Below are 14,331 nucleotides of genomic sequence, written 5' to 3' on the forward strand. Positions count from 1 at the left end.
ACGGGGTGCTCTGTGGCCACCCGGTGACACGCCGGTGGGAGGAAAGGAGATGTGACATGGTGGGAAGTAAGGGGATGGTGACATTGTGGGAGCAGGTGCTGCCGCGTGATGCCTGGTGGGCATGGGATGGTTTGGGGATTTAGTCAGAAACGGGGTGAGTGGGTGGGGGAACCTCATCTAAACTCTGGGTGAAGACAGTGGCATGAACTGTGGAAACATCCAGGTCAGGAGCAAGAGGAACTGAGATCTCTGAACTCTCCCACTGTGTCAGGGTCTGTTTGAGAAAGACCTCCTTCCTCCTCTTCCTCAGGCTGAGAGCCTGCTCTCCTCCCTTGTGGGCTGCTCCATGGAGGATTTATTTTACAGGTTCTGCCGAAAGCAGGCCATGAGGTCTGAAATTAGGAACGAGCCCCCTTTGGGCAAAGTTGTTACAGAAAAGGGAAAGGCCTCCATTTTCACTTTCACCTGGCCACCCCCTCCTTTACCAGCCTAGTCCTAAAGCCTGAGCTGGGACTGTGGAGGGGGCAGGGAGCTGGTGAGAGGAAAATGCTCCCACGGAAAGCCGCACGCCTTTTTCTTGCACTTTCGGTCTTTATAAGCCCTGTTTGTCAAGAAGCACAGCCCCGTGCCCCAGCTTGTCGCGCCGTGCTGCTCTCAGGGTTTTAGCAGCAACTGAATTTACCTTGTGACTTTTCTCAGTGATGAGACGTTCCTCAGCTTTTCCCTCTCCTCCTTCCGTGCTGCCTGCCGAGAAGCCTTCCTCGTGCAGTCACTTCCTAGAGGTGATGGACGCCGCCGTTGCCCAATGGCAGCGCAAAGGGCTGCGCGGCACCAGAGTTAACTCTGCTCCTACCCGGCGGAGGTAGCGGACGGACGGTCATCCTCCAGCGGCAGCAGCAACGGGGTGATTACTGCAGGAGTGGGGCGTGTGGTGACTCTTACCGTTGGGACACTTTGCCTGCTTCTGCAGGCTCTGAGCTTGTCAGGGCTTTGCCCTGAGCTGCGTTAGTGTTCCTGGCTATTATTACACCAGGCTCGTGCCCTGCTTTGCAAGTGTTTCAGAACCAGAGGCAGAAATCTGTTAGCGTGGTTTTTTTGCTTGCCTGTCAAGGACAGTGTGCTTTGTCATGCTTTATGTCGTTTCTGCGCCGTCACCCATCTCAGCAATCTGTTGCAGCAAGGAGTTCTCTGAGCCTCCTGGAAGGGAAAAATACAGATCAGCTTGATACACACTGATTTCCGTCAACATTGTAAGATGATTAATGGTGTGGAACGTGCCGCAGAACTTTGTACTGAAAATCTCTAGCTGTGTGAGATGTTTGGGAAGCAAAGAAAGGACAGCTGGGAGTGCTGGCCCCCGTGGCAGTCGGGGTTTGTGGGACAAGCTCACTTGCTGATCTTTTCTGTAAACATCCAGCTGCGGAATACTTGGGCAGTGCTAGCACTTTCAATTATCAGGAAGTTTCAGGCTCAGCACCCTGTGGAGATGAACAGGCAGTTTCTACTTCTGTCTGAGCTATTGTTTCAGGCTGTCTTCAAACTTGGGCAGAGAATCCTCCAGGCATGAAGTGACCATCAACGCAAGAACTGGGAAGGAAAAGGCAGTGGTGAGAGTGGCTACCCTGCCGCTCAGCTCCCAAGCAGAGGGGCAGGTTGCTTAGCTAGTGCCATTGCTTTGCAGTGTTGCAGGACTCCGAATAGTGATGTCGTTATGTTCCATTATTAGCAGCTGGTGAAGATGTCTGACTTGATGGCTGGCATGTGGTGTCAGGAGCAACATAGTCAGGAATCCCAGCTCTGCCCCACGATCCGGCTGTTCATATGAGCAAGTTATTTGTTGCACGGTGGCGCAGCTTGGATATCTAGGGGAGCACCTCTGGGCTAGTGATGCTGAGGTGTAATTCTGATGTAGCTCTGTCACTTACATTTTGTGAGCATGTGATGGAAAAAGCATTGTACGCTTGTCAGTACTGGGGCTGGCTGCCACATACCTTTCCCCTTCAGCCACCTCCTCCATGAAGTTTCTGAGGTGACACACAAGCGAACCCTCCTGGTACTCTGTATCCTCTGCTCCCTAACCACAGGCTCTGCAGCATCTGACTAGGTTGTTTACCAAACCACTGAAGACTCTCTGATCTGTGTCCAGGCTTCCCCAGAGAGTGCCTCAGAGAACCATGTCCTGGCAGCTCTCAAATGTGCTCTGAAGGTTCCTGAATCTCCTCTTTGCTGCTGGATGCTGGTTCCGATCCATAAGGGAAATGGAAAGCTGGCCAGCTGGGTGAGGGCTGCATGGAGCTCCTCTAGAACAGTAAACAGTGACTCACCCCTCCTTGTGTCTTCTCTCTCTCTTCATGTCAAATATATTGCCTTGCATATGCTTCTACTCTCTGATTCACACCATCAACCCGTCCCTCTCCGCTCTCATTACAAATGAGTGACAAGCGTCAGTCTGCCTTACAGGATGTGTGAAGATTGTCAGAGCAGGAGAATGGCTTTTTGAATGATGGGAAGGGGGATGGTGCTCTGCCTGCCATGCTGCAATGTGCTGGAAATCCGTGGCATGCCTCTGAGCAGCAGAGGTAGGGCAATGAAGATTTAAGTATCCATAGTTTCCTTCAGTTCAGATGTTATCCTTGGTAGGCACATCCGTTTGGCTAGTGCTCTGGAGCTGGGAATAACTTGTGGATAAATGAGAAACTCAACTAAAACAGCTGCCTGGGAATTGAATCACTGCTTTTGGGAATGAGGGGAGTATTCCCTGTGTAACTGTTGGGGCCGAATTGAGGTGCGATGGCTGAGATGCCCATCACTGCTTGAATCTTGCACTGTTTTTCTGCCTTCTTGAAGTCATCATTGGCCTGGCTGGAGGTGAGGGTTGCATGTTTTCAGTTTGCTGTACGTGTCTGGGGATGGAAGCTAAACACCAGTGGGGCTGTCTGCCAGACACTCGTGTTCTGGCTGGGGTTGTCTTTCAGCATAGAAAGAGTTTTAAATTCAAGTTCATCTGCAGGTGTCGGCAGTGACTTTATAGTAATTCCATTAACGTGTAACGTGCTTTGAAAGCCCTGTAGCGTGGAAAGTCTGAAATCTCATTCTGGCATGTTTTCTTTCTTAATTGCATACTTTGTGTGGAAAGTTCTGTCCATCAGGCTTTCTGCTGCCTTCCTCCTTCAAAGCAAAGGAACTGGGGATCTCTAGGTGGTCAAAACTGAGACCATCAGGCTTGGGATGGCACCTGGAGACCTTCAGGTTTTTGGGCAGGAAGCTGCAAGAGGCATAGATGTCATCTGAGAGAGGGAGAGGGCGTTGGCAAAGCTGTCAATGGGTAACTTTATTGCAGAATTACAAGAGCTCTTTATGTAACCCACAGTCAAAACACTTGCTTTAAATACAAGCGTGGAGCTGTGCTGGAAAAGCCTTTGCCCCTTACAGTTGGTGTGTTGCTACTCACCGCTTTATTTATGTAGCATTCAAAGAGTGTCGTACTGCTTACAGAATGGAGATGTAATGCAGTCCTCGTTCCAAAAAGCTGAGCTCCTAATTTTAGATGTGATGCAGCAAACGCAATTAAGAAAAGAAGGGCAGGAATAGGGTAAAGACTAAAAGGGTTCTAATAATCAAATTGCTGCTAGGGTCCCAGAAGACCCCTGTGCAGCACGTTTAGGGGATATTGGTGGGGGTGACGTGTGCAGGAGGGTTTACAATTTTGTTGTGGGGTTTTGGCTGTGGGAGATGCCATGCTGATTTTAGTTGCTTGTTGTTGGTAGCTGAATAGTTCCAAATAGTTCCAAATGGGAAGGATGTTGTAGGTGGGTAGATGAAGCCTGAGGCCCCAGAGGACTGTGTGTGAGGGTTGTGAGTGTTGTTGTATCGGTTTCGAGTGGAGCCCAGACCACACCTGTGGGTTCACCTAGTGCAGAGATAAGACTCACTCTGGCATTGGTGTCGGAGTGTGAGTCTTGAGTCTGGCTGAGTATCCTACTTGCACTGCCAAATCCAGCCCTCAGGGTTGGGGCAAACCCCGATTTCCCACCCTTGTTTGAAGTGGGCCTCGTGTCATGATTCCTTTGCTCATCTATGTGCCAGTAGTGGCTCTGGCACATTGCTCCTGGTGCATTAGGATAGATCCCTGTCCCTCTCTGAGGGATATCAGGGTGTTATAACTCGCAGGAGAAGACAGGCGTGCAGCACGAGACCCTGTACGGAGTGTGAGGGCACCTGTGCCATCCACTGAGGGGAGTGCAGGGCAAAGAGATGTTGATTTGGTGGCACAGAGCAACAGGTGACTGAGGGGGTTTTATCAGGTGGAGCCGCAGCATTGCTGGTGCTGACAGGTGCTCACGTCCTGAGCCCACCGGAGACAGCCTTGCCCCTCAGCTCTTGTTTTCCATGATACTTTACGTTCCTTTCCATCTCCGCACAGCCAGGCGGCCCTGTTCAGTTTTTCCATCGGCTGGCGTAGAGAGAGCTTTGAAGAGGCGCTGGGTGAGGATCAAAAGGCTTTTTTGTGTAATCGGTGGGTGTGACGGGTCTGCCGTCGGCCTCCCCCTCCGTTTTGCCTTTCCTTTTCCGCTTTTAGCTGCGCGGAGTGCCGCCAGCGGGACACGGCAGCGTTGCCCCTTCCCTTGTAGGGATGGGGGCGGCGAGGAAGGGGGGCACGCCGAGGGAAGGAAGAGTTTCTGATGCTGTGGGAATGCGAGCTCTCGAACTCTGTAAACAGCTGGTGACTCACTGCATAACTATGGCACCAACTGCCTGCGCGGCCCGCAGGGCTCTGCGTCTGCAGGGAGGGAGCTGCCGGCCTCTTCCTTGACGCACTGGCAGCTCCTTTGCTCTCCTCAACTCGCCGGGACCATTTGGCCAGGACGACGAGGAGCGTTTTCCTTCCTCCTCCATGCTAGTGCGTGCGTCTGTGCCTCTGGCCTGGAGGTAGGGGTGGGCAGCACAGAGGGGAAGCGATGAGCAGTGCACGGGCAGTTCTGGGGTCTGGAGAGGTGTCTGTGCTCGCAGCAGCTCCTGCTCGCCTGCAGTCAGCCCTCCTGCAAAACACACAGTGTGCCAGCAGCCAGAGGTCAGACGAGACGCATCCCTGTTCCTCAGAGGTGGCTGCTGGGGGCTAGGAGTTGCCCCTCTTACCTGTGCCCAGCTCCTTCCAGCAGCCCCTGTGAGGCAAGGACTCCTGGAGGTGTGCTTGGGGTGGGGAATCAGTGCTGGAGGAGAGGAGAGAAGGACTCGGTGATGCTCTAGAAAATGCAGTGCACACCAGTTGCTGTAAGTGGTCCATTCATCACAGAGCATCTTGGCTGGTGCGCTGTGTGGCTGTCCTTGTCCCTCCTCCAGACATGGAGAGCTGTGCTGTCTTGGGCTTAAAAAATAGAGGAGGCGCCTAAATACACTCCCTAATATCTAGGATAGTATCTTGCAGCTTTGCACTTACGGGATTATTTTTTTCCTCCCTCTGGCTCTTCATCTGGGTTTTTATGTAAGTTGTGTGATGATGAGGTGTCTTGACTGGGAAAAGTCAAGTGATAGCAGCGCAAGCTGAGCCAGCACCTTCACCTGCACAGATCCTGCTGGTCCCCACACCCTACCTTTGCACCCCTCCCAAATCCTGCTGCCCCCCGTTTGCAGATATGAATGAGTTTGTTTACTCTCCGACCTCGTGATGTCTTTGCACAGACATGACCTGAAGTCATTATTGCTTTTGGGCTTCTCTGTTTCCATGGCGACTGTCTCCGGGTTGGCTACTTTCCCAAGGTCACCATGGCAACTATCAGAAGGGAATCATGCTTGGGATGCTTTGGCTGGATTTTTCATGAATGATTAGGATGTGTGACACGATGCAGACGTGGGAATGGGGAGGGTTTGGGCTGGGCTGGAGAGGTGGGGGGGAAAGAGAGGGAGAGGACTCCCGCCAGACAGTCTGTGTGCTCGGCGGTGCTTCTGGGTGTGCAGCCCTCCCAGCCACCCTGTGTCGGGGGTGGACCGACACCTCGTGCCCTCCCTGCCGGGGGAGCCATAGACAGAGGCTGTGATGGTGGCACGGCTGCGGTCGCCTCTCTCGCGGTAGGTACCCGATGGGCCGACGTCGCTGCTGCCACCGCCCAGGGTGAGGGCTTTGGGTGGAGGTGCAGGCAGGTGGATTCTCTGCAAGATGCTGTGGAAGGGGTGTAGTCACCAGATAAGGTGAGAGTGAAGGGCACTGTGTGTCAGGGAATGGGCTCTGGTGGTGGACATGCCTGCCTGTCACGAGAAATATCAGGCAGGTTGGTTCTGGCAGCCTGAGGCTGAGAGGATCAGGAGGCAACACTGTTGGTGTGTTGGGAGAGGCGAACTCCTGCCTTGCTTTGTCATTGGGGGGCTTTTGTTTCTGGTGTTTGGGTTTTCTGGTTGCCTCTCCTTTGGGTGGGGACGTCACTGGAAGCAGGTTACAAACCAGGCAGCTTCTTTCTGGGTTGCTGATTCAATTTCAAGCTGGGTTAAGAATGAAGGGAGTTGTTGTCTTGTGGCTTTTCAGTGCCTTTTATTAGTGGAGGTAACTCTTAATTCAATCCCTAATAGACCTTTCTGAGCGTCTGGGATTCCTCTGGAGGGAGGTGAGCAAGTGACAGGGCCTGGGAGGCCACAGTCTGTCCTCCCCTTGGGAGCGGGTGGCACGTTGCAAGGCGGTGTGTGGTGGTTGGTGTAACTGCTGTTTACAGGGACGAGCTGATGTCCTTTTCCCCCTCCCTGATCTGTCTTCTCTGATCTTAGTGTAGTTAATAACAAAATATGAGGTCTCTAGAATTAGAAAGCAAGGTGCTTGTCAACACACATTTTGTTCTCATATCTGAATGGAGTGAACTGATGTCTAAATCCATCCTTGTGTTTAAAACAATCATGTGGTTCCTTTAATGGTGGTTGAGTTATGGGGTTGGATCGTGTGTTGGGTATCTTCTTCCTTCTTTTGTCTCTAAGATTACTGTAACCTGAAAATCTTGTTCTGTTTTTCCAGTTGCAATTTCTGAGCAGTTTTGTCCAGAAGACTGTGCTCAGGTTATGACGACTAATCCCAAACCGAACAAGGCATTAAAGGTAGGGGAAAAGGCTGAGTGGGTAATGCTGGGTGGCAGGGGGAGGCTGTCGGAGAAGCGTGCTCCATGGGACGCTGATCATATGTGACTGTTCTTTTTCATTCTGAAATGCTCTTACAAATGGGTACTGATACAATTTCCCACTATCTGCAGCAAAGATTAAGAATAGAAGAGTGCCAGGAATACCAGAAAGAAGTCGAAAGTCTCTAGGATGGCATGGAGTTTAGCATATCCTAGTTGCTATCCAAGAGACTTTTGACTACAGCAGGTATTGGCAGCATCCCAAAAACAGTGCTTCCAGGACTGTCTCAGGACTGGGAGGCACTGGGAAAGGGTGTGTTTGGCTGGTGTCTCTCACATCCACGAGACAGTAAACACCTCAGATGTGTTGGCTTCACGGCAGTCTGTGCACAGGTTGTGCATGCATTGTTGCTGTTTCTGTCCAGCATCTTAGCTCTTCATTCTAGGTGTCCTGCAGTCTGTGAAGAGTCAGAAGGATGATGTCTTAAAGATCCTTCCAAACCTAAATGCTTCTGAAAATAACTGTAGCAGCAAACCTGCTAGAGAAAAAAGCACAAGGCCTTGGTGCCTTTCTCGTGTAACTTCAGAGTCTGGTCTGTGTGCCAGGAAAACCAAATCAGGCTGTGGTCCTGCAGCAGGCTTGGTTTTATTCATGACTTGGATGAGCAGTCTTCAATGAAAAGCCACAAAATGCTGAATTTAACCCTGTGTACAAGTGGCTATCCTGCTTTTGAGGTGTCCCAGCATTATGCTGGGAAAAGCTGTCATCTCTAGCAGTCAATGTGAATTCCAGATTCTGACAAAGAAATACAGAGGCTTTCAGTTTCATTTACATTTGTCTCCTTAAAAAAATCTTATTCTTCAGTTCATAGGGAGTGTGTAAAGCTCACTGCTTTTCTGTCTTAGGAGGGCTACCCAAATGCAGATGACAGCAGTGCTCAGATCTCTGCCATGTTTTGTTTAGATGCTTTAGTGGAACATGTGCTGTCTAGAGTGTTTCAGGGGTGTTTTCCAGGTAGGGGTGTCACATTGCTGAGGGGTGGCCTGTCTCTTCTCACTGTCCAGAGCATACTTTCACGCAGAGCTGCTGCTACCCCTGTGCTGTTGGTATTTACAGGTAAAGGAGGAGTCAGGAGAGAATGCCCCAGTGCTGAGTGATGATGAACTCGTGTCAATGTCTGTACGGGAGCTGAACCAGCACCTGAGGGGGCTCACCAAAGAGGAGGTCATCCGTCTGAAGCAGCGAAGGCGCACACTGAAGAACCGAGGCTACGCTGCCAGCTGCCGCATCAAGCGCGTGACTCAGAAAGAGGAGCTCGAGAGGCAGCGGGTTGAGCTGCAGCAAGAGGTGGAGAAGCTGGCCAGAGAAAACAGCAGCATGAAGCTAGAGCTGGACGCCTTGCGCTCCAAGTACGAAGCACTCCAGACCTTTGCTCGTACTGTGGCGCGAGGGCCTATTACCCCAACCAAAGTTGCCACCACCAGTGTCATCACCATCGTGAAATCAGCCGAAATCTCATCCAGTTCTGTGCCGTTTTCAGCAGCGTCCTAGTGCCCTCAGTGGGGGGAACTAGCAGCCTTTCAGAGGGGAGTGGAAAAGGCTCTTATGCATTGTTCCGGAGTCCTTGGTCACGTCAAGAATTGGCATTCTAGCAATTCTCTTCCAAAAGTGCAAAAAATAGGAGAAAAAAAAAAAAGAGAAGAAGAAACTCCAACCCAAAACCTGCAAAGGGAACTTAACTGGCTGCTTCTGTCTGGACTCTGTGGCTCCATCAACCTCTCATGTCCAGGATTTGATCTCTGTATGCAGTACAAATTGCAAGATCTGCTTCCTTCTTCACCCTGCTTCCCCAAGCTCCTCTCAGCCGTGGGCAACTTTCCACCTAGGAGAAGATACCTGAGGAGCCTCCGGAATCCTTGTGAATGATGCTTAAGAGCCAGGAAACAGACGGACCGTAGAAATCATCATGTGAGATGAATGTATGGAAAAAAGTTTCCTTTAGTGGCATCCTACTCCCTGTAAGAAGGGTCTCCCCTACCTTCCCCGCTTCCGTCTGATATTCTGAGGGCAGGGATAGATTAGATTTCATCCTGCTATGAATGGATGGGAGCGGGAGGACGATGGAGACTAATGCTTGGGTCTGACCACGCTCATTAGGAATAACTTCTTGTTTTCGATCCATGCTGTTAAAATATGGAAAAATATATATTTTACATATTTTAATATGCCCCATTACCTGTGTGGCCTGTAAAAACTACATTGCAGCCTCCTTTATTCCAAGCCCGAGTTTCCTGATAGCTCCTTCCCTAAGTAAGGTGTGCCTGTGAATTGGGTATATTTATGCAGTTTATTTCTTCCAAATGATCTGCAGTCTTGAAATACCAGCTTGTTTGGTTGGTTGGTTGGTTTTTTTTTTCTGGATTCCCTGAAGCTTATTAAGGGAAGGAGGAACGGTAAATGCTGTGAAGAGCTGTGCGATGGGGAGGAGAAGGGGAGGCGAGGAGGAAAAATGCTGCAAGTGCTACCAGGTGGAGGCAGAACTGGCTGTGAGAAGGTGGAGCAGTTCTGCTGGCATCAGCACTATGAGAAGGGGTTTATGCAGAGTATCTCAGAAAGATGTTTTAAAAGCACTGAGGTATTAGTAGAGGGCAATAGCATTCGGATGGGAGGAGAGAAAGAGCACACCTCCTCTTGATGAAAGTGTTGGTAGGTTAGTGATGAGCATCCCAGCTCGAGCGCTGGGCTCACCAGTGTTTGGTGACTAGAGAAGGGCTATGGGGAGGTCTGAAAGAGTCTTTTTCCATAGAATGACAGGTGCTAAAGTTGGGATCCAAAGAGTAGAGTGAACGGCAGACAACCTGTGTGAATGTGACCCTGAAACTTGACACTTTCTCTTGGGAATGGGTGAATTCTCCTGAGAGACACATGGAGAGCAGGATGGAAAATCTCTGTGTGTGTGTGTAGGGGACAGAAGAATTGGGATCGAGAAGTCGTTCATAAGGCTCTGAGCAATGGTTTGGGAGAGGGATTTCTGGCTTGGCAATGGGCAGGAGATGGGAAGCTGAAAGGAGAGATTCTGCTGTTGCGCAGCAGCACTGAAAAGATGAATGTTTCCAGGTCACTGTAAAACAAAAACAAACAAAAAAAGAAGCTATGTTGGTGTTTGTGTGTTTTGTTGTTGTTTTTTTTGGTTGATTTTTTGTTTGTTTCTTTTTTCTTTTTGAAGTAGGAAAGAAAAGGGACTGTGAGTTTTTGCAGGGCAGGTCAGAGACTTGTGGAATGGACGATGCCTGTTGTCACGCAGGTGAGAAGAGAATGAGATTGCTGAAATTTTAGATGAGGAAAAGGTCTCAGAGGATTTAGGCTCCAGAACAGAAAACAAAGATCACAGGAGAATCCATGAGTGTTTTGGGCTGAAAGAGAATAATAAAGTGCCACCGTTGTTGTGAAGGGGACAGTGAATTGGCATCTGACACCCAGAACAATCTGTAGTTTGAGGCTTTGTCTTGCCTTGAATGGCAGTAAGTTTGTAGAAATTTATTGAAGCCCTACTTGTCTTTGGAAGAAGTTGTTAGCTTGCTTTTTCTTTTTTTTTCCTTCTTTTTTTCACCTTGTCATTGGAGTCTCTGGATTTCCCAGGAGGGTCCTTTGTGAAATAGGTTAATGACAAGAGAATCCTCAGACTTGGTTCTCATTCAGTCCTCAACATCGACATCTGTGACCTTACTGAGCCAGAAAGAGTGTGAGTGAAATGCTTCCTGAGGCTTGTTACCCCTTCCAGATCCATGTGTTCTGGAGGGGAGCAGGGAGTTTACTTTGAGTGGTTTTCCAACACAGAGTTTGGATGACACTTAGCGTTACCTCATTTCTCCTCCACTCCCTCCCTATCTCCAAACAGGCAGATTGATGTCCTGTGTATCAGTACCAGTTATTGACTCCCACAGCAGAAGCTGAGGAAGAGAAAGATGTTACTGTCATTTCCTGGTCCTCTCATGTTCTCCAGCTCACAGACATTGGAAACCTTCCCAGACCTTACAGGTGCCTCCGAAAGCAGGCAAAATGGAGACTCCTGGCACTGTTGGGGCTTGAAATTAAAACTTTAATGAAAAAGGCCAGTTGACTTGAAAATGCCCAAATGCTTCCAGTCTTTATAACAGCTCCAGAGCTCCATAACATTCCTGGCTAGATAAGAACACCCTCTGGCTGCCCTTGACCCCCTGCCAGGGAAATCAGACCAGTTGTACCGAGGGCGATGGAGGTCAGGCTTTTTTCTGTGGGGTCTTTTTGCTGTTGGAATGAGTTGAGAAAGATATCTTTACGTGGCACTTCCCTTGCAGCCAAGTATTTATTTTTTTCTTTCCAGTTCTTGGAAGGGTGCCAAAGGCTTGTCCAAGTGATTGCTAGTTTAGTGCTGGTAGGCACTTAAATCTCTAGTCACTCGATAAAGAACAAGAGGCCTGGGTGTTGTTAAAGCTGTTGATACCATAGCCATGGTAGGTAATCCATATTGGATATCCATAAGGACCACGTGGAAATATTTAAAGAGAGAGAAATATATATATAAATATATAATTATATACATTTTATCGTACAGATTTTTCGTAAAAAAAAAAAGAAAAAAAATAATAATTTTTTTTTCCAAGTTTGATACTGTAAATCTTTATTACAAGAAATTGTCAGTCCAGGGCTCCCTAGGTGGTGACCTGGAGGGGAATGAAATGTCCTGGCTAAACTTCCACAGAGGGATCAGAATTGCAAGGTAACGTGGAGGGAGGAATGACCTGGAAGCTGTTGGCTGCATTGGAGACCCAGCTCCTCCACCCTCCACCCTGGAGGGCCCTCCAGCTTGGGGTTGTCACAGTGCATTCCTCTGGAGTTCGGTTTGCTTCTGGTGGTTGTTGTTGTTGTTTTGTTCTGTTTTGTTTTGTTTTTCTCTCCGTCCTGCACTTGCAAGCCTGACACGGAGGGTGAGCGCGGCATGGGAAGCTGGCAGCTGCCCGCAGAGTTGCCTGGGCAGCTCCAGCAGTGCTGCCCTGCAGCCCAGCCTCTTGCTTGTCTCTTTGCTACAGTAGTTTGAATGCTGGGGCTCCCTTCTCTGCCCTTCTTAATTTGTTCCCTCGCTCCTGCCCTGCTGAGGAGTGGGGGACTCTGGATTTGAGTGCTGGGATCCTCTCCCTGGAGCCTGGCCCTTCTTTGATTGCTCCCTATCTGCAGTGTGATGTGGGGATCTCAAGCTGGGCAGGAGGCAGGAGAAGACAAAAGCACTGGACAGTGTTGGGCAGGAACAAGAAGTGACATCTCTGTTCTTGCCAGACATGTTTGCTGTGCTTTCTGTTGGGAGTGGGGAACCTTTCCCTCCAGGGCAGCTCCAGATCCCTTTGAAGCGAGTCGGTGTCTTTGCTCTTGCCCAACTCTACCATCTGCAGGAGGAGTAGACCACAAAGTGAAAGCTGGATGACACTGCAGCTTGGGGGATGGCCAGGGAGGGACAAGGTGCTGGTGGGTAGAAGCTGGAGTGGAGGCAAGCTGTGGTGGGGCTGAGCACAATGCCGTGGGAGCACAGAGTGGTCAGGCCACTGGACAGCTCAGACCCGGGGAGGAGGAGAAGGTGGCATTTTGTTTGTTTTTTTTTTTTTTTTTTCTCTCTCTCGAATCATTTAAACTTCATTGTCATGATTGTTTTTATTAAAAAAAAAAAGACAAGAAAAGAAAAAAAAAAGGAAAAAAAGAGAAAACCACAACAAAAAAAAAAAGAAAAAACTTTTGTAAGTGGATTTGTTTTCCTTCGTCTGTACTTCAGTCTGCTGGGGTGTTTCTGTAGATGGTGGATACTTGCTTTCATTTTTTTAATGATAGAAGTCTTCTGTTTTAAGTTGTTTTGTTTTGGGTTTGTTTGTTTTTTGTTGGGGTTTTTTTTTTTTCCTTATCACCAGCTCATTCTATCCTCTGTGGTTACTCAGTAATTTCATTTCAATATTTATTTTTGTGCTGCTTTTTTATTATAAAATAAATTATTGATATACCAAGCAATGTGGATTCCTGTTTGTAAGGCGAATAGCCCTGTGTATGTGTCCATTACTTTCTCTTGACAGCCACAACATAATTTATTGCTGTAAATTTAGCTGCAGTGACTGGTTTTTTTGTACCTTTCCAATAAAGCATTTTCTGGTTTCAGACTTGCCCTGGTCTATGGTCAACGTTTTAGAGCTTGAATTGATGTTTGGAGGAGTGTTTTGCTCTGGTTTTCTTGCCTGCCTGTCCTCGGTGCAGCACACAGCTGACTGTTGGCTGCAGCACTGCTGGGGAGTGATGTGTTTTTGGGAGGCAGGTTGGGCTGAGGAGAGTGTGATGCTGCTCTGGCTTCTGCAGGCATCTGACCCAGCCTGGTGTCACCACCTTCATCTCCCAGCCTCGCTGTGGTGCTTCTGTGGTGTATTTGGAACGTGCTGAAGGGATAGCTCTTGCCCAAGCTGCTTGTCTGATAGGTCTCATGCTCAGACCACATATATTTGTTCTGCTGCTCCAGGCTGTGCCTTTGTGTTCAACTGGGGGTATTTGTGATGGCACAGGCTGGGAGCAGTGGCTGAGCTGGCACCTGCCTGTAGCTGTATTGCTGCGAGATGGCTGTGGAGGCCCTTCTTGGCTTGGGGACCCTGTGCTGTGAGACAGGTTACAGTTCTGTCCTCCTTTGGGTTGTGAAATACCCCTGCACCACTTTCCTCTGTGACTGCTTGTGAATAAACTGCTTTAACTCCTTACATCAGTTTTTCAGCTTTCTGGTTGTCCCTGTTTGGGCTGTAAAGAAGTGGTACCTTGCGCCAGTGAGCTCCTAGAGGCTGTGTTAGCTTTAATCTCCAGTTCCAAGTGGTTGATTTTTCATTAGGGGACAGCTGAAGGAGGAAAATGCTTTGCCCGTGCCAGGTTGAGGCAATAGGTTGGAGGCAGACATGTTGGCTGAAGTTAGAATTAGAGGTAGGGCGAAGTGGAGAGAAGCATAGCTGAAAAGACTTTGTGTGTCAGCAGGTAATGGATGGTCATTAGGTGCCAGAGGTGGGGCTTGGCTGAGCAGGAATGTGGGTGATGCCTGGGGAGCAGTTGCAGTCACTGTGCTGGGCAACAAAATCATCATCCACTTCAGCTCCTGTCTGGAGAGACAGCCTGTCAGCAGCTGGGCCCAGGGGCTTGCTGGTAGGTGCTAGCACCCAAATAGGGAAGCCTCTGTGTCTCCAACTGGGC

The 14,331-nt window shown here is 49.4% G+C and overlaps 1 protein-coding gene across 1 annotated transcript; it reads left to right on the forward strand.

Moving 5' to 3' along the window:
* The first annotated feature begins 6,981 nt into the window (after positions 1-6,981).
* On the forward strand, positions 6,982-12,702 carry MAFK (MAF bZIP transcription factor K). Its single transcript, XM_054391379.1, has 2 exons — positions 6,982-7,074; positions 8,212-12,702. Exons 1-2 carry the CDS (start codon positions 7,039-7,041, stop codon positions 8,644-8,646), a joined length of 471 nt encoding a protein of 156 aa, XP_054247354.1. The 5' UTR covers positions 6,982-7,038; the 3' UTR covers positions 8,647-12,702.
* The last annotated feature ends 1,629 nt before the right edge of the window (positions 12,703-14,331 follow it).

This window comes from Indicator indicator, chromosome 22 (assembly GCF_027791375.1).
Source record: "Indicator indicator isolate 239-I01 chromosome 22, UM_Iind_1.1, whole genome shotgun sequence".
In the NCBI taxonomy this organism is placed as follows: Eukaryota; Metazoa; Chordata; class Aves; order Piciformes; family Indicatoridae; genus Indicator; species Indicator indicator.

Coding starts and splice junctions, on each gene's coding strand:
- MAFK (XM_054391379.1), top strand. CDS start 7,039: ATGACGACTAATCCCAAACCGAACAAGGCATTAAAG. Junction 7,075..8,211: donor AACCGAACAAGGCATTAAAG/GTAGGGGAAAAG, acceptor TGGTATTTACAG/GTAAAGGAGGAGTCAGGAGA.